Raw genomic sequence first — 20635 nt, 5'->3', positions numbered from 1 at the left:
TTACTGTATTCCAACTCCCAATTTATATTGGGAGTCTGTATATTGTGTGAGTCTGTATATATATATATATATATATATATATATATATAGGCACAGGATATGACTGTGTAGTAAGAAGAAGTTTGCTTCTCAACTACATGGTTCTGTGTTCAATCCTACTGTATAACATTCTGGGCAAGTGTCATCTGCTATGCTGACCAAAAACCTTACAAGCGGATTTGGTACATGGAAGCTGAAAGAAGCTTATTGTATATATATATATATATATAATATATATATATATATATATATGCATGTATGTATGCATGTGTGTTTATATATATATATTTAATGTTAGTATGGAATGATGATGATGATATATTGTTGCTCTGAAACTGTGTCAATGACCAGGTTACAGTTGTGCGACAAAAAATTTGATATGTTAATAAATATTTATCGCAGGCATGGCTGTGTGGTAAGAAGCTTGCTTTCAAACCACATAGAAGCCCGTCGTATATATATATATTATATATATATATATGTATATGTATGTATTTGTGTGTCTGTGTTTTTCCCCCACCATCGCTTGACAACCAATGTTGGTGTGTTTACATCCCTTTAACTTACGTGTATATATACATATATGTATATATATATATATATATATATATATATTATATATATATATACACACACACACATATATACATGCATATATATATACATGTGTATATACATATATGTATATACATATATATATATTATATATATATATATGCATATATTATATATATATATACACACTCACACATACATATATACATACTACATACATACACACACATATTGACAATTAATTTGAGAGCTGTTTGACCTGTTAGCTAATTGATTTTTTTTCACATAGTTTATGAAAAGAAGTTTTCATTTCATATTGATGGGAATATGTATTTCCCAATAACTAAGTTAACCTGCTCTGCCATTTAATATTTATTTGTTGCCTTTTATCCTTGTTATTGAATTTTGGACTCTATGTTTTTGTTGTAGATGTTGAGTCAATATTTCCTCCACAAAATGCAAAATGAATTTGAATCAAATGGAACATTCATTGTTTTGCCATATTTTCAATTTAATCAGCTCTATGATTAATTTTTTTTAGGTCATTGAAATTTTTCTCTTTCTTTTTTATTAAAATTCATTCTTTGACCACATATTTATCAGTTCATAGATATTTAATAAATCCTCTTGCGATGATCCTTAAAAGTATGTCTTTTGTCTGCAATGGGATACAATTGCCAATGAACAATCATTTTAGCTGGGAATTAGGGCTAACAATAATTTTTGTTACGGCAATAATTAATTTTTCTTTACTTCAATTCTCTACTCAAACCATCACTGTTGATAAAACAAAGGGCATTTTTTAATTAATCAGTCTTTAATTATTAATTGCTCTTTTTTAATCTACATCTGAAATTTATAAAAGAAACAAGAACAACAACAAATATTTGCAGTGAAACTAATTAGAATTTAGCACAGCTGAGAAGTCATCACAGAATTTTAGTAAGCCTGCCTATGAAAGGGAACCTTGTGTGTAGTCCCTTTTAATGTAGACAAACTGCTGTCCTGGCAATAATTTTGCAGTTTCTTTTTTCTTTGTAGAGCTGGATAAATTCTCTAGTTTAGCTTTATTCTTCATGACTGGTAAAATATAGAGTCCAGAAAACATGAACCCAGCAATCTCAGCTACTGACTATAGCACTCTACCACTGAATTACTCTTCATAAACAGGATCCAGTAAGGATATAAGTCAAAGGTTATGATGCCATTAAATGCTCATATAAAATAATATGTTCATGTGAATAGCTATAAGCTATTTAAATATGAGTTGATGTGGCCTGTAGAAAAGAGTAGGTGAATAGCTTTTGCAATATTAAATAAATGAATAGAAAGCAACATATGCTTTTGTGTTTGTATATACGTGTATGCAGACTCTTACTGTTAAGTATAAACACTGGGTGTGCATATGTGTATTATGTGTGTGTGTGTGTAGGGCAAATATTTTATGAGATATGACAAGAGTTAGCCCCGTATTAAATGGTGCCTTAAATATAGTGAAAGAAACTGAAGATCTCATGGATTTATTTTTAAATGCTTTTGCTATTTGAATTTGGCAAACTTTAATTAAATAGTATGTACATGTCACTGCAAATATTTGTCTGTACTGAACTCCTGGGTTTTGAATCAGGAATCCCCATCTCACTGATGGCATTGTGTAATGTTGCTGGATCAGGTATGATGAGTTCTATTTGGTCTGTAGCCAAGATATTCTCAGATATATTCATGTGTTGTCTTTTGAATAATTGATACCAGCAATAATAAATGAAGAATTATTTACAAAACATACCAGGCTTATGTAAGAGAAGTGTAGACAATGATTTAAAATGCAAATGAAAGGTATTGACATTTAAATGAAATATCTTATCTAATGTAACAAAGACAAAATGTCTAGCTCTTACTTGTGAATAGTTATATGTATTACATTAATTCGTAACCATAACCAAATCTAACAACTGTTTTAATGAAAAAACTAGCAATTTAATTGAAGCAACTTGAGTCTTTACTGAACAATGCTTTTGTATTTCTCGGTACTTTCCAAAGTAGTTCTAAATGAAAATCTTCTTTGGCACATGCTGTTCATTGATTAATAAAATAGATCAAATCGCATGTTTATCCTAGGTGCAAATAATTTTGAGGCAATAATGCAGTTCCTTTAAAATCATTTGAAATTGCAGCTAAAATATTTATCGAGAAACACTCCTTGAATACATTGTTTAGAGAATTGGTATGTGTAGAGTTAATTATTTCTAATGTAAACATGATGACTTTACTTTTGATCTGAGTTAGTAAACTATTTGGTAAGTTTTATAGAATAATAAAAAGTTTCCCTAAGGTGACTAATCTTTTTTCTTGTGAAATGTGCTTTTTTAATATTTATAAATCTCTTTTCTTTTGTTGGCCTGGGTTGAATAGTTCTGCAAATGCAAAGATTCATATGATTTGCTGTGAATCTGGGTGTTTTATAACAAGATGACTATCCCAATGCAATTCAATAAGCCTTCAAAACGAGGAAAAAAAAAAGAGTGATATCTCTTTCCTTGTGCTCCCATTAAGTAAACTGAAAGTTGTCAGTTTGAAGCTAAAAAACGTCCAGATTATTTTTATTCATTTTGAAATATAGTAAAAGTTGATGTAAAAAACACTTCTATAAAAAATAAAATGTAGCATAAACTTTAGGCTTTGTGTCCATCATTGTACTACTATGAGGTCTGTTCAAGAAGAAACCAAACTTTTAAAACAACACTCTAACCAGCCAGCTGAGGGCGCTTTTGACGGTACAGCTGCTTATGAGTGCCCTTGTTCTTCAGTCTGATAATAACCGAATGACATCATATTCTTTGGTCGTTGATCTACATTTGCTAGAGTGAATGCATATTTAGTCTACTTGGTAATTTGTCACAAGTTGAACAATGAAGGAATCGAAAGATATGTTTACCTGAAATTCTATTTCAGACTGAGAAAAGCTTTAATGCAAATTCCTTTAATGTTAGACCAGGCTTACAGGAAAGATTATTTGAGCTGTATGCAATGTCATGAGTGGCACCAGTGTTTCAAATTGAAAAGAAGATTGACTGAAGGTGATCCCAAATCTGGATGATCCCTTCTGTGATGATGGCTAATAACCACATTGTGAAAACGTGAGTGGTCATCTATGAAAATCGTTGCTTGATTGTCTGTGAAGTTTCCAAAGAAGTAAGTATCTGCAAAATTTTGAGCCACGTGGATTTTTAATCCTTTAGCAGTTAAACTGACCATATTCGACCAATCCTCAAACCAGCCAAATTTAGCTTCTCACACTTAAACTACAGTGTCGTTCTAAAAATAAGCAATCACATCGTCATAATTCTGAAGCTACAAGACAATGCATAATTAATTTAAAACAATGTGAATGAATAAGTCTTACATCTGATAGAAAAATCTGAATACAAAAGGGTTAAAGAAAATTTGAGGATGTATGAAGCTGCCTCACAATTTCAGCTGCATCTGCTGACAGATGAACAAAATGAGAACTAATTTGCAGTCTGTCAAGAGCTGTTTGGTTATTCAAATGCTGATGAAAACTTTCTGAAAACCATCATAACAGGGGATGAAGTGTGAGTGTTTGGCTATGATGATGTTGAGACAAAACGGCAGTCATTGCAGTGACCTGGATCATCATGACTGCAGCTCCCCAAAAGTAAGTCAGTGTTTTCTGTTCGGAGGGTATTATTTGTGATGAGTTTGCTCTGTGTCATCCTACAATCAACAAAACATTCTACTTGGATGTCCTGAGGAAGTTTGAAATCTCAGGTATGAAAGAACAAAACCTTGAGACTGCTCCACAAGAACAAACTTGCTCGTGTGTCTCTTCTTAACTGAGTTTTTTGAAAAGTTTGAGATGACTGTCATTTCACAGCCATCCTACTCACTAGAGTTTGCATCAATGGACATTTTTGTTCTCAAAGTTAAAACCCACTCTGAAAGGTCACCAATTCCAAATGTTTAGAGAAATCGAAGAAAATTAACTCTGAGATTGTGCATTACTCTGAAAAGGGCATTTCAGACCTAATCCAAACTGTGATTCAACAATGAGGAAGAACTATTTTGATGGTGACAAAATTTGATTAAATTGTTTGTAAAGCAGTAAATTTGTTTTTCAGTTAAAGTTTGGTTTGTTTTTGGACAGACCATGTAGATTTAAGAATTGATTTAACATTCACCACTCAAAATAAATAAATAAAAAGTATAACAAAGAACTAATATGAAAATTTACTTTGATAGTGTATGCGCAGTATTTGAAAGTATTTCAAAGACTACTAACAGATTTTTTCCCCCACCATCATCTGGTCTTCTGGCTGGGAAATTGATCCAGAAAAGAAAGAAAAAACACTTGGTACATTTATAACATTCTCTGACACATATACATACGTGTGTGTGTGTGTGTGTGTGCATGCATGCATGTGTATTTTGTGTCTGCATATGTAGCTAGATAGATGCACATGGTGTATACTGACATCATGCTCCCACAAACTCAATTTTGCCATGATGGGTGGGTCTTCTTGAACACTGCATATTGTCAGTGACCCCATTGGTCACCTCTTCCATGAGATTCAAACTCTTGAGATAATTCTTCACCACTTCATTTCATATCTTCACAACCAGCACAGTGATTTAAAAAAAGAGTTATGTAAATGATAATTCATTTTAATACAATTTATTTTGATGCTTATTTGCCACCAATAGACTACATGTGTGTTACTGCGGCATCATCATTCCATAAAATGTGTTTAATGGGAGAAAAATATTGAAAAAGCATCAATACATGTGAGAGTGAAAAAGGAGGGTGGTTCGGGTTGTGCTAGAAACAACAGGTTTTTCGGATCTTACTATATGCCATAAAGCTTAACCTATTATGGACAGGAAACCTAAGGTAATCCCATAAACCAGCCTCCCCCATTTTTAATATATACTGCTCTACATCTTAGAGTGTGCTTCTTCTTTCAGATTTGTTTTCTACAAATGATATATATATATATATAGAGAGAGAGAGAGGCTTTTGGACAGCTGTTGTGACATTAAGTTAGACTGACTGACTTAAAAATTGATTAGCCTTACCATAGGGTGAAGAAGACTATATTTCCATCTATCCATCCGTTTTCTATACCCACTCTTCCTGGGAGGGTTGTGAGGGTAGAGTTGTCAGGCACCTTCTCCATAGAATCCTTGTTGGCTGTATTCATTAGTGATGGGCGGCAAGAGGATGAATTGGATGCAACAATTGTAGGTACTGGAACAGTGATGCACCATATTCAACATTTGACATTCAGAAGGGAAGAGAAGGTAAAAAAAAAGAAGTGAAACTTGTTATCTTCAATTTGGTTTTTGTGCCTTTCCTCACTTGTTGTCATGACTGGGAGAGGACAATTGTGAATACAAGTGGCTAAAATGAAGTTCCTTCAAAGGATCTCTGGAATAACCCTTTCTGTTATAGACACAATGCCTGAAATTTTGGGGGAGGGTACTAGTCGATTATATTGACCCCAGTGTTTCACTGGTACTTAATTTATTGACCCCAAAAGAATGAAAGGCAAAGTTGACCTTTGCAGCATTTGAACTCAGAATGTAAAGACAGACAAAATACTGCCAAGCATTTTGCTCAGCATGCTAATGATTCTGCCAGCTCACCACCTTGGATCTCTGGAATAATGTTACTCAACGAGGTGTGCAAAGCTTAGAGATTGGTGAGTCTCTCCAGGTCAAGCCACTACTTCTCTGAATTGAGAAGTTACAGCTCCAGTACTATAGTCATGTGATTAGAAGGTTGCAATAAAGAATCACAAGATAGATTCTTCAAGTTAAGACAACCTACAAGAGACTTAGGGGTACTTCAAAAGGGAGATGGTTTGATAATATCCATAGTATCAGTTGGTCATGTTTGGGAATCCAGCTGAAAGGTGTAATGATGGTTGACTCGGATAGAGCTTTAACCAGATACTCTTACTTTACTCTTTTCATTGGGATGACCCACTCCTTCTTTTTCTATGACTTAAGCTCAATTCTTATTGAAGTTTCAACAATCATAAAGTCTTGATCTTTCATGAAATTTCTTTTTTCTTCTTCTGTTTGTTGAGACAGTCATAAAATTTGAAGATTCTTTTGCATTACTTTGCTTATGTGCTTAAACTTAACCTGGATATTATCATTTTTGAGCATACACTATAAAACTTCAATAATACATCGATTCTCAGTAGGCTTATCAGTTGCAGCAAGTAAACCCTTTCCTTATAACTGGAGTGAGGTCATAGTTCAACAAGGTTAACAGTACTATAGTAGATTAAGAAATATGGTAGGAGTCATTTAACTAGATAGATTTCTGTTGAGGTTTAAAGGTTTACCATGAGTTCTCTTAAACATTAATAGATTAAATTATTTTATCCTATTAAACACATACACACACACACAAACAAATAAAAGTATATGCATATAATATAGATGTATATGTATAAATGATATATCATCATCATCATCATCATCATCATTGTTTAACGTCCATTTTCCGCGCTAGCACGGGTTGGACGGTTCGACCGGGGTCTGGGAAGCCAGGGGCTGCTCTAGGCTCCAGCCTGATCTGGCAGAGTTTCTACGGCTGGATGCCCTTCCTAACGCCAACCACTCCGCGAGTGTAATGGGTGCTTTTTACATGCCACCTGCACAGGTGCCAGGGGGGAGTCCGGCATCGGTCATGATCGGTTGGAGCTTTTAACGTGCCAGCGGCATGGAAGCCAGCCAAGGCGGCGCTGGCAACGTTCGGATGGTCTTTTTATGTGCCACCGGCACAGGAGCCAGTCGGGGCGGCGCTGGCATTGGCCACGTTCGGATGGTGCATTTTATGTGCCACTGGCACAGAAGCCAGTCGGGGCGGTGCTGGCATCGGCCACGTTCGGATAGTGCTTTTTATGTGCCACCGGCACAGGCATCACAACTACTATTTCCATTGATATTTATTTCGACGTTCATGTTCATGTACTTGACTCAACAGGTCTCCTCAAGCACAGCGGGACGTTCTGGCATCCGGGGTACTTTGAATGGGCAGGGGCTATGCGGGACTGATGCAGGAAGCAGCCCGGGTCTTTGCAGTCACAGCATATCTCCAGAGATCTCGGTCCTTCGCCATTGCCTCAGTGAGGCCCAACGCTCTGAGGTCATGCTTGACTACCTCATCCCATGTCTTCCCGGGTCTACCTCTCCTCCTGATACCTTCAACTGTTTGGGAGTGGCACTTCTTCACACATCTCTCCTCATCCATCCGCAGCACATGACCATACCATCGCAAGCGTCACTCTTGCACACCACATCTGATGCTTCTTATATCCAGCATTTCTCTCAGAGTGCTTACACTCTGTCATGCGTGCACACTGACATTACACATCCAGCGGATCATGCTAGCTTCATTTCTTTCAAGTCTACGCATGTCCTCTGAAGTCACAGCCCATGTTTCACTACCGTGAAGCATGGCAGTTCGCACACATGCATCATACAATCTACCTTTCACTCTGAGGGAGAGACCCTTTGTCGCCAGTAGGGGTAGGAGCTTTCTGAACTTTGCCCAGGCTATTCGTATTCTAGTGGTGATACTCTCTGTGCATCCACCTCCACTACTAACTTGGTCACCCAGGTAGCGGAAACTATCAACTACTTCTAGTTTCTCTCCCTGGAGTGTGATGGAATCTGTTTTCTGAGTGTCTGTGGTGTCTATTGTCCCTGTGCATCTGCCGCACATGAAAGCTATCTTATCTATTAATTTCCCTTTAATGTTGCTGCACCTCTTGTGCGTCCATAGCTTACACTGGGTGCATCTTATGGAGTTTCTACCTACACCTTTCCTACAGATCGAGCAGGGCCACCTGCCCGATGGGGTGTGTGCTGAGTTTGCCTTTCTGCTTACTATAACTTTGGTCTTTGCTACATTTACTCTAAGGCCCTTTGATTCTAACCCTTGCTTCCACACCCAAAATTTCTTTTCTAGTTCTGGTAGTGATTCTGCTATGAGAGCCAGGTCATCAGCATAGAGGAGCTCCCAAGGGCATCCTGTTTTGAATTCCTCTGTTATTGCCTGGAGGACTATGACGAATAAAAGGGGACTGAGGGCTGAGCCTTGGTGCACACCTACTTCTACCCGGAATTCTTCACTATATTCGTTGCCAATCCTAACCTTGCTGACAGCTTCTCTGTATAGAGCCTGTACAGCCCTTATTAGCCATTCATCAATCTCCAGTTTCCGCATCAACCACCAGATAAGGGAACGGGGAACCCTGTCAAAGGCTTTCTCCAAGTTCACAAAAGCTATGTAGAGGGGTTTATCTTTAGCTAGGTACTTCTCCTGCAGTTGTCGGACCAGGAATATAGCATCAGTGGTGCTTCTACCCGGCACAAAAATGAACTGCATTTCATCTAAGCAAATTCTCTCCCTAATGAGATGGGTTATGACCCTCTCTGTGACCTTCATCACCTGATCCAACAGTTTGATACCCCTGTAGTTATTTCTATCTAGAGCATCACCCTTACCCTTGTAGCATTGACTATGGTGCTGCTACGCCAGTCATTGGGTATGACTCCATTATGAACTACCTGGTTTACAATGCGGGTGACTAGGCCATAGCCCACATAGCCAGCTGTTTAAGCATCTCAATATATATATGTGTGTGTGTGTGTGTGTACGAGCAAAACGCCCCCCTCCACCTCTGTCCAATGGACGGTGCTGAGTTGTCAAACATTTAAGCCAAATTTTCTCAAAACAACTTGTCTGACCGTCCCATAGGCCTCCCCTTTGAGAAACACTGATTTAACCTAAATTTGAGACACCAGCAAAAGAAGAAATAAAGATAGACTTTTTTTCTATTCCAAAGAAAAACGATTTTATTCACACAAATAGGCAACCGAAGAGTTTAAAGTACCAGTAATGATAAGGTTATTGACTGGGAGAACACAAACACGGTTTAAACAGTGAGCTTGGCAGGAAAGAAACATGCCTTTAAGCAGTACAAAAGCAACAAAAAATGGAAGGTGCAGTTATGTACAGGTTGATAGGAGAAAAGCAGGACAAAAATGATGCATGCAAATGGGTTAGCTGGAGGTAAATCTAGATGGAAAAGCATAATGAATTTATGAGAACATAATAAGTTTATCCAATAAAACATGTAGGAAATCAACTTGGGGCGATTTTTGATGAAAAGCAACAATCTAGGGAACTAAGTAACTAATTTTAAGCTAACTTACTTTACGGGATGTTAGTGGCATTATTTCAAGCCAGCCAGCTTTTCTTGTGCAAACTCCATGTGCATTTTTCTCACATATGCGTAGTATCAATCGCAACAGCTGATGTACTTGTACGTACAAATGCACGTTACCATGGCTTTATCGATCAAACTTCTCACCTGGAATCGATTTTTGTAATTTTTTCAAGACTTATTTCATCTAAGCAAATTCTCTCCCTGATACCGTCAGTATCTACATATCAAATTTGAGCGCAATTGGATGGAGGATGCCCGAGATCTTAGAAAACAGACAGACAGACAGACTGAACGGATTTTTATAATATATATATATATATAATATATATATATATATATATATATATATATATATATAATATATATATATATACGTATAATAAAAGAAGGAAAATGCACACAGTTTACATAATTTTAATATATTTTAAATGCTAAAGTATTGTGGTATTTGACCGGTTTTGAGTTTCACTGAGCATGTCATTGAAATTAATACAATTTCGTATTTTCTTAAGAAGTTTTTAGTCCATGTTGTATAAGAGTTTGTAAATGAATCAGCACGTAAAAAATATAAAGGGAGGTAATTGGTGTTTGTTATTCAGGACAGGCAAGATAATTGCCCATTATTTAGTTGGTTACACTTTATGGGTAGAATAAATTTACATAAACTCGTGAGTTAAAGCAGTGAGATGAAATATCTACAGTTTTGGATTTGCAGTCATGAATTAAAATAGTTACTGAAACCAAAATTGGTTGTGCATTCATATTCAGGTTTGTTTTGTATTTATTAATAAATATATTTTCTTTATTTAATCGTTCTGGTACAGAAATTGTTACTTTGCACTGATAGATGGAGAAAGCCATGAAGTTTGGTTGGAGATTCCCTGCACATTGTGTTCACTCAAAGGTATCTGTCTATACCTTGGGACACAGATCTGTTCCTCATGCAGTGTAGTTCTCTATTTAAGTGGCATACTTGTTTGGCCTATATAGTTGTGTTTACAACCTGAAGAAGTTATAACATAAATTAAGTTCTCAGATGCACAAGTGAAATTGGTCTTAATTGTAAATCTCTCTCCTTGTTTGAAGTTGAATTCTGAAACTTCCAGTAGTTTGGGGCATGTTCCACAATTTGGACATCAACATTTTTTAACTTTTAATTTCATTGTTGTATACAGCTTTGCATTTATCAGTAGTCTTTTCATTGATTTGGGTTGTTTTTTACATTTGATGAATTTGTGTGTTTGTAGAATGAGGTTCATCTTTGGATCCCTAGTGAGCATTGGTAGATTTCAAACAATGCTGTTGTATGTCTCATTGTTTCTTGGGTTGTGAGTTGATATATAGGGTTAGATGAGGTGTGGGGTCTTATTTTGTTTCCCCTTAGTGTTTTATTGTTTCTTGAGATTACAACTCACCATGTGGGGATAATTACTTCAACAAAATTCTTTTTTAATCTGTGTATATATATATATTGTTCTTTTATTCTTTTACTTGTTTCAGTCATTTAACTGCAGCTTGGGGTGGGGATCCACCCTGCACAAAGCTTTTATGGGAGAAATACTTTTGGATCTGCTATGCAAGCCTGTATAGTCTTGGGAGCCCAGAGAAGTGGGGGTAAACTCAAGGGCTGACCTGGACATGGCACTCACTCTAGTTACACTACTCTTTCCATGCTATAAAAGTTTCAGCACACAATCTCAGATGCAATCACTTGTCAGACAAGTCTAATTCTTGGAAACAGGTGAGGGTTGGTGACAGAAATGGTATCAGACAGTAGAAAATCTGCCTCGTCAAAATTCCATCCACCCTATGTAAGCAAGGCAAAGTGGACATGATGACGACGATGACAGTGACTACAGTGATGGTGGTGGTTTCTAAGAGTGGTGAGAGAAAGAGAGAAAGTTACCCTCAGACTTGGAGAAATGACCTGATCTGAAAGTTTGCAACTGAGTGAAATCTGTAAACAGCTCTCAAGAACCTGGTAGTGGTGTTAAACAAAGCAATGACTACCATTTGAGAATTGAGAATGTAAAAATGCAAAAAAATAAATACCACAAGGCATCTCATCCAATGCGTTAGCAATTCCCCCAATCCATTAAACTGGACTGAAAGAATGAAAAGCAAAGTTGACCTCAGAGAACTATGAATTCAAAGTATTGAGGGCTAGAACAAATACTGCAGGTCATTTTGACTCTGCCCATTGGTAGAGTCATTTGAACATAGACTGTTATGGGAGAATCCTGTACACTGCCACATGTCTGAAAGTAGACTGAATGGATTTGAATAAATAAAGAGCTGCGTGAACTGTCAGTTGCAGTTGATAGTGTCAATCAACCGTACTGGTTGCCACATGTGTTGCTTTAATATCATATCTACATTTGAGTAGTATGGAGTGTGTTCTGTGTGAACATAATAATTCTGTGATAGGTTATTCTAGATAACCACATTCCAAATACTTATTTGGGTAATACTTCTTTTACACCTGACATTGTACATCTACGTCATAATATTGACCAAAATGAACCCTGATTTAATTTAGAGTAGTGGCTCTGAACCATTTTTTGCCTATGGACCCTTTTCACTCCTATTTTACTAAGGGGGAGGGACCCTCATAGCTGTTCTTTGTTGAAAAACTCCTATTATATTTTTATGGTTAAATATCATTAGGAATTTTATTAAAAAAATGTTTAAATATTTTCTGTATTGTAGAAATATAACCAGTTTATTTGGACATAAATTTTAGCAACAAAATCTTATATGGACCCCCAAGGGCTGTGTAGACCCCTGTTGATAACCACAGACTTAGGGTTTAGTGTTTTTGTCATAGGTATAACATAGTTCTACTGATAAGATATGAAGCATTGGTCAGGACTCTATCTGAAAGAAATTTGGCATGGTAGAACAAAACTATTTCCTGGATCTGGGAAGGTAGAATCTCTCAAAATTCAATAGGCTATAAAGTTTTAGGGAGGTTTTCAGCTCAAAAATAATAATTTTAATTATGCAAAGAGATTCAAAGCTCTCTGTGGAGATAAAATATATTTGAATTTTGAACAGTTTTTGGTTAGTTGCTTATCTGAAGCAATGATTTGCTAAAACACTAAGTGGGGGATGTATTGAGATTAATTTAACAGGAGTTTATGAGTGAAAACATTCCCAAGAGGGCATTGGGTATATTGTTATTCCTCTTTGAAATTCCCTGTTATCTTGTAATCTTCTGTAGTATTGTGTGACCTACTCTCCAAGATAATGCTTTCTGGCAGGAGATTACTGCGGATAAGGTATAGGACATGTAAATAGAGATAAGAGGACATTTAACTAAAAATACCTGTGTCATTGGTCTAAAGGTTAAAATATATGTCTGTGGACCATGATTGCTTTCACAATTTAGATCACACGTTTCCTATGATTACAGGAAGGCCCATTCTTGATTGCAATGGAAACTAATCAGACAACCCTTGGATGTCTTTTATCTTAGTGCTGTATCTTTTCTGTTTATAAGGTGAAGTCATTTGAACATTAACTCTGCAGAGTCATCGGAGCATTACATAAGATGTTTTGAGGTATTTGTTGCAGTTCTCTGTGCTCTGAGTTCAAATCTTACTTAGATCAACTTTGCCTTTCACCTCTTTGAAGTTGATAAATCAAGCACCACACCATTACTGGGGGTCATTTCTTCTCTTTATCTCTCTCTGTCTGGAAGAAATTAGGTATGATTAGACCCAGAGAGGGAGAGGTCTGTTGGGTTTAAATGTACAAAACATACCAAATGTCATGACAGTATCCCTATGACTCCACCAGGAGTTAAGGATCCAAAGCAAGGCAAGACTTCTCTTCCATTTCTGCTGCTCTTCCAAGTCCCTCTGTCTCTTGTTTTTTGTAATTCATATGTCTTTATTCTTCCTCACTCTTATAGTCCTTTATTCTGAGGACTATCACAAAAGAGAATTATCTTTCCTATTAACAATGTAGAATTAAACATGCCTAATATAATAAATGTGAATGTCAGTGTGTCACGCTTTATTCCTAGACGCCATAGTCCAACATATCACACCATTTTGGAATCAGGCTGATTCGTTGAGTGAATTGAAACATTCTGGGCTGAATCAGGGCCCACAATCTGGAAATTTTGGGTTCCTAAGTCTTCATTACTGCAATTGTATTTGGTGATTTTTTGCAACAAATTTTTTTGTACAATAACAATTTTCACTAGCTGGACCCATGAAGACTTCACGGAAAACAAAAAATGTAAGCATCTGTAAATAGTGACTTTATTTAATAACTATCGAATAATTATGGGCATAACTACAGATTTATACCCCTCTGACTTTGTTGCCTCATAAATTCCATAAATAATCACTTAGATCCTGTTGATTGAGTGAATGTTAAGATTTGTTGGAAAAATTTTTTCTGAGGGGCTAGGGCGAGGAGTTTCAGAAAATTCACATGACCTGACATTTTCTGCCTCATAACTTTCAGGAAAATTGGTATTTTTTAATGAAATTTTATACAAATACCTTTCAAATGGCATAGAATAACTGTGACAATGGCTTTTGTCCAAAACAAAAAGTTTTCCAGCTGTTTCTCTCTGAGAATAGCTTCATTCTCTTTCACTCTCATTCTCTCTCCACTCCGTTCATTCACTCAATCTCTCTCTCTATATATCTTTCTCTCTTCACCTTCCCTCCTCTATGTCTCCTTGTCTCTAACCTTTCTCCTGCGTTTAATGCAGTATATTTCTCTTACCTCTCAGCGTTATCAATGTCCTCTCTCTCTCTCTCACTCTCACTCTATCTTACTTCCTATTCTTTGATGCTTTGCCTCTTACTTCAACTATATATACTTCTTCTGTTTAAGAAGTTTCATTTCTCTTTTTTTTAGCTCTTCCTTTCCACTAAGTGTGACACACACTACAGGTATGTATGTACATAACTATGAAGCTATTAGCATTAGTAACAATTTTTATAACTTTGAAATAAATTTGGGAATAATTGAAATAAATTGTGAAATCTAGCAAAAGTCACCCATGAAATAGAAATAATTATTTGTATGAAAAGTAAGGACCTACATACATCAAATTGTCTTTAAATTAAGTGGTGGCAAAAGAATTATCATTGAACTTTTAAAAGGTAGGCTTAAATATTAATGTAATACTTAAATGCAGTGATCAGTTCTTTTGTAGTTTATTGTTGCCTATCACATATGGCAGTAGTATGCCTCGTAAAAATAAATTTCTGCCAACAGAGGATCAGATTGCAATCAAAAGAGCCTAGGCTGCAGCAAGGAAAAGAAAGTTTTGTGCAAATGAAAACCCAGACCAAACAGCAGCCAGGAGAGCTTCCAATGCTGAGAATGTGGAATGACATCAGTGGATGGGGAGCTGACCAGAAGAGGAAGGGTGTGCACGGGCGGGGGACGATTGCACCCTTTTCGATTGGGGAAGCTGTGAGTGCTGGATGTGTGAGCGCTTCAAGTATCTTTGGATATTTCCATGTTGAAAGAGTTTAATCAAAGAAATTTTAATTCTATTATTCTGTAAAATAATATTTAATTAGTTTAAATGTACACAAATGCATAAAAATAATTTTTAATTCCATTAGACATTCTAAAATACTATTAAATTTCATTCAATTTTAAAAAAGGTAAAATCAGACAGAACTTATGGGATGACCTGATAGAAAGATGACAAGCAAATTCATGAAAAATTCAATATTTTTTTTCATCCAATGGGCAAACTTTGCCCCTGCATTGTTACTCAACCAGCTAGCTGTAACCACCAAATCTCTTTCAAATAAAATTTTACTGTCCTTTTCTTTTTCTCTTTTAAATGGATGAACATATCAATGGATAATGTAGTCTGATGCACTATAACCAAAAATAAGATGGACTGATCATGGCTGGAGTGCTTTGGACTATAGGTCTACTTGATTAGGATTAAACTGAAGATTAACAAGAACAAGAGATATGACGAAAGTATTTAAAATTTTTATCCATTTTTGATGTAAGATTTTTGCCCGCTATGATGTTAATTAATTTTAAGCAACTTAGTTTCTTGATTTATCTAATAAAAAATATGGTACAGTAGAGTCTCTCTCTCTCTCTCTCTCACACACACACACACATACACAATGATAACACTCAGCAATGCAATTTTTGCTACTATTAGACGAAATGGCACTTATAGGTAATTTGAGAGCAGTGATTCTGAATGTGCAATCATTTTTGCTCTAGCACGTCACATTTTTGCGCCATCATTATTATACTTCTATCATAATTACAATCATGTGAAAATTCACGATAAAAAAAGGAATGTTATGTTAAGTGTAAATTACCGTTATTTGGTATAAGAACAATAGCCAATATGTGGACAAGTAGCTCTAAAACCAATAAAGCACCAAACAAAAGTGTTAAGTGAATATTATTAATTTTACGAGGCGCGTTCAATAAGTAATGCCCCAGACCCACTTCCCATAGCAGTAGAGCAACGACACTTGGCACAGTTATTAGTCTTTTCCTACATAGGAACTACCCAGAGTTATGCATTTTCCCATCGTTTGATACAGCTCTGGAAACCGTTTTTGTAGAAGACCCCAGCTGTGTCCTCCAACCACGACGTGACTTCAGAAATCAAGGCTGCATCATCTGGGAAATGCTTTCCTTTCAAAATCAACTTCATGGCTGGGAAGAGGTGAAAATCAGAGGGTGCAAGGGGAGGAGTTCATAGCTGCACGCCTGTGCTTCTGATCTGGCAACACGCGAGTTGTGGACCGGAGCGTTGTCCTGCAGGAGGAGGATGCCTTTGCTGATCTTGCCCCGCCTCTTGATTTTGATAGCTTCTCTTAATTTCCTCAAAAGTGAAGCATAATAGGCTCCTGTAATTGTGGTACCCTTTGCCAGGAAATCTGTCATCACTACTCCGTCTGGTCCCAGAAGACTGTGAGCATAACCTTGTCAGTGGAGGGCTGCACCCTTGCCTTCTTTGGAGGAGGTGAGTCACGGTGCTTTCACTGCATTGACTGGGCTTTGGTCTATGGATCATAGTGATGGACCCAGGTTTTATCCTGTGTGATCAGTCTTTTGAAAAATTTTGACTCAACTTCTTGGCACATCTCCAAATTCATCCTTGAGCACTTAATGCGTTCTTGCTTCTGGAAAGGTGTGAGCAACCTGGAAATCCATCTGGCAGACACCTTTTGCATATGCAAATGGTCATGAATGATAGTTTCCACAGACCCGGTACTAATCTTGACCTTATGGGCTATTTGGCGAATAGTTATGCGTTGACCTTCCAAAATGGCAGCCTCAACTTGACGGACAAACGTCTCATCAACGGCAGAAGGGGGCGACCAGATCTGAGAGCTGTTTCCACAGAGTTCCGACTATGATTGAATTCACAATGCCAGCGTTTTACAAGGTCATATGATGGGGCATCATCACCATAAGTTACTTTCATTTCATCAAAAGTCTCCCGTGGTGTGCGTCCTTTCAAATACAAAAACCAGATCACTGCTCGACACTCAACATGCTCCATTTCACACTTGACTCAGTTCAAACACCTGTAAATCAGAAACCACAATTAGTTCAGAGCTGTAATTCGCCACTTAATCTATAGAGGTATAAATAAGTGCACATGCAAAATCTCAGCTAGATCAAACAATTGCAAGTGGGTCAGGGGCATTACTTATTGAACGTCCCTCGTATTACATTTATATTTATATATTTGTTGTGCAAGATTTTTTATGTGAAGTCATGTATTGAAACAGACATTGTTGTATTTCGGAATGGTCATTTTGCCAGTCTAGCCAATAAAAACACACACACTATATATTTGGTGTTACTTTGCTTCAGTGTTATTTATTTTTTACATTAATCTTAATCTTATTTCGGCCAGAGTTCTTTCGTCACACTCCTGTGACCGCATCAGTGGTCCTTTGCTTTCTTCTTTCTTATTTGTGTCTCTCCTTACTAACCGTCAGCCATTTTGTATTTGTATTTCTATTGTATGTGTAAATGAACATTGGAGAGAACTTAAGGAAGGAAAGAGCTCATCGATTCTGTACTAACACACCGAGCAGGAACATGGAGGATCAATCAACAACATAGAGGTTAAAATCGTGTCCACACATAGAACAGATGCAACAATCAGACAAATTACGGAAGCTACACACATAATAGAAGATAAACCTAGCCTGAATAGGAAACTGGAATGGAACACTAGCACACACCACAACATATGACAGAAGAGGACCCCCATAAACTGGTTACAATATAAACAAAACCGAAAACATAATAAATAAAATACACAGATAAATAAACAAATAGAAATAAATAACAATATAGGTTTTTTTTGCTTTTTTTTAAATTTAAAAGATTTAAAAAACATTTTTAAATTAAAAAATAAAAAAAAATATTTTATTATTATTATTATTATTATTATTATTATTATTATTACTAGTATTGTTGTTATACATACATACAAGCATATGTAATAATAATAATAATGATAATAATAATCATAATAATAATAATAATAAGTGGATGTAAACATGAACAAAATAAAAAAAAAGAAAAAAAAGAATAAACAAAAACAAATTACACGAACGTATATAAACAGAAGATACAAATATTACAGGCATTCTCCCCCCCCACACACATACACACTAACTAAACATAGACGCACATAGAGATATATGCATGCGCAAATGAAGACACATACAATAGAAATACAAAATGGGTGACGGTTAGTAAGGAGAGACACACAAATAAGAAAGAAGAAAACAAAGGACCACTGATGCGGTCACAAGAGTGAGATGAAAGAACTCTGGCCGAAATAAGATTAAGATTAATGTAAAAAATAAATAACACTGAATCAAAATAACACCAAATATATAGTGTGTGTGTTTTTATTGGCTAAACTGGCAAAATGACCATTCCGAAATACAACAATATTAATTTTATGTTTTTCAAAAATAGCTTTGGCATCTTCTTTTACGCTTATGTTGCATGTTTGTTTCTCGTTTTAGAAACCAGCAGTAGTCCGTCAGCATGTTTGGTGTAAGTCTGCCACTGTAGCAGCTTTCTAGCTCTTTGATTTCTTGATGGAATCGTTCATCAAGCTCATCGGTTACATCACCCATGTTGAGTGGAAAAAAAGTCAAGATGAGAGTAGAGGAAATTAATTTTAGAGACATTCTTGCCCCAAGTTGCTTATACGCTTTCAAAAAATAATTTTCTCAATTGCAATGTAGTTGGATGATTTTCCATTTCCTCAAAAATTTTTTACAAGTGAAACAAATTTTTCCCAAGCAGTTTACTCCATCGAGCTTAATTTTTCTTCAAAAAGCTCATCACAAATTAGTGTGTGAATTTCTGGTCCATTAAAAACACTATGGCATGTGCCCACAAGCATATGGCGTAGTGGTTAAGAGCGCAGGCTAATAATAATAACATCAAAAAATACCTTTGGAATGAGAACCCAGTTTCGAAATTTCCCCAAGACACCTGATGAAGGCTAGAGGGTATATCAGCTGAAACATTGTGTTAACAACAAACAAGATGAGGACAAATATCCATCGAATGTAAATAATGTACAAATTTCTTTAGTGTTAACAACTTTATTTCTCTCCCTTTTATAGTAAAAGATTTGATAAAATGAGTTCCAGTAAATTAAGAAAAAAATGTCTTCAGTAGGTGCAGGTATGTACCTTTGGCAAGTGCCTGCCATCTTACCTTCAGACTCACCAAAGTCTAATGACTAGATTTGGTAGATGGAAACTGAAAGAAGTTTGAGAAGCTTGCCAATATTTATTTCTATGAACCATGGTGCAGCCAGGTGATTTGAGAGGTTCTCTGTTGTGTTTTTTGAATACCTTATGGGTGTTGCACTTCATGTACCAACCTGTTCGATGTTACAATGCAATAAAATCTCTTAAAGAGATTATCATAGCAATTTGGTTTAATCTATTCTTTTTTTTTTTTTTTTGTTATTTTACACCATGCTGAAGTTCTCTTCAACTTTGAATACTTCTGGAGTTGTAGATTACTAGTGGACCTCCCTATATCAATACCTCCTTCATAAACTGGACTGGTTTACCCTTAATGTGGTGTGTTTCACTTTAAGATGCCCTGATCTTAATTGATTCTCTTTCAACTGTGTGTGTGTAACAAAAATAAGACAGAGTAGAAAATGCTAAAATAATCTATCATGAAATATGTTTTGTAATGGTTGGTACTGGTTTTAGTTATTTTGAGGAGGAGGAGGAGTGGGTAATTTGATTGCATCAACCCGTGTTCAACTAGTACTTATTTTATCATCCCCGAAAAGGATGAAAAGCAAAGTTGATCTTGGTAGAATTTGAACTCAAACATAAGGGTAAATGAAATGCCTTGAAACATTTTGCCCAGTATGCTAACTGCTCTGTCAGCTTAACACCTGGAAGAATAAATGAAATATTGGTTTCAAATTTTGGCATAGGGCCAGCAATTCTGGAGGAGAGGCTAAGTTGATTACATTGACCCCTGCATTTTTATGTTGTGTAAAAAATAGTGGGAAAAATAAGCTGACTTATCTCCCCCTTAATTTTTGTTTACTTTTTTAATCAGCCAAAACTGAACAATAACCAAATCATTATCTCTCTTAAAATATAAACAACCAGCAAGAAAAGAGATAAAAGGAAAACAGGGAAATATAAAATGATGTAGGCAAAAAAGTAAAAAAATAAAAATAAATGTACTTCCCTTTTAATTTAGTACGTTTTACACCGAGATCGTCC

General features: G+C 36.1%; 1 protein-coding gene across 3 annotated transcripts in view; it reads left to right on the top strand.

Moving 5' to 3' along the window:
- The window catches only part of LOC115215844 (tetraspanin-33), a 40245-nt gene extending 36981 nt beyond the window's left edge, over window positions 1-3264 (top strand). For all 3 annotated transcript variants that reach the window (XM_036506155.1, XM_036506154.1, XM_036506153.1), the window contains one exon: window positions 1024-3264. In XM_036506155.1, the coding sequence (XP_036362048.1) occupies window positions 1024-1030 (7 nt within the window). In that variant the 3' untranslated portion in view covers window positions 1031-3264. The remainder of the gene's footprint in view (window positions 1-1023) is intronic.
- The last annotated feature ends 17371 nt before the right edge of the window (window positions 3265-20635 follow it).

Source organism: Octopus sinensis, linkage group LG9, assembly GCF_006345805.1.
Source record: "Octopus sinensis linkage group LG9, ASM634580v1, whole genome shotgun sequence".
Lineage (NCBI taxonomy): Eukaryota > Metazoa > Mollusca > Cephalopoda > Octopoda > Octopodidae > Octopus > Octopus sinensis.
This window is presented reverse-complemented; position numbering and strand designations above follow the sequence as displayed.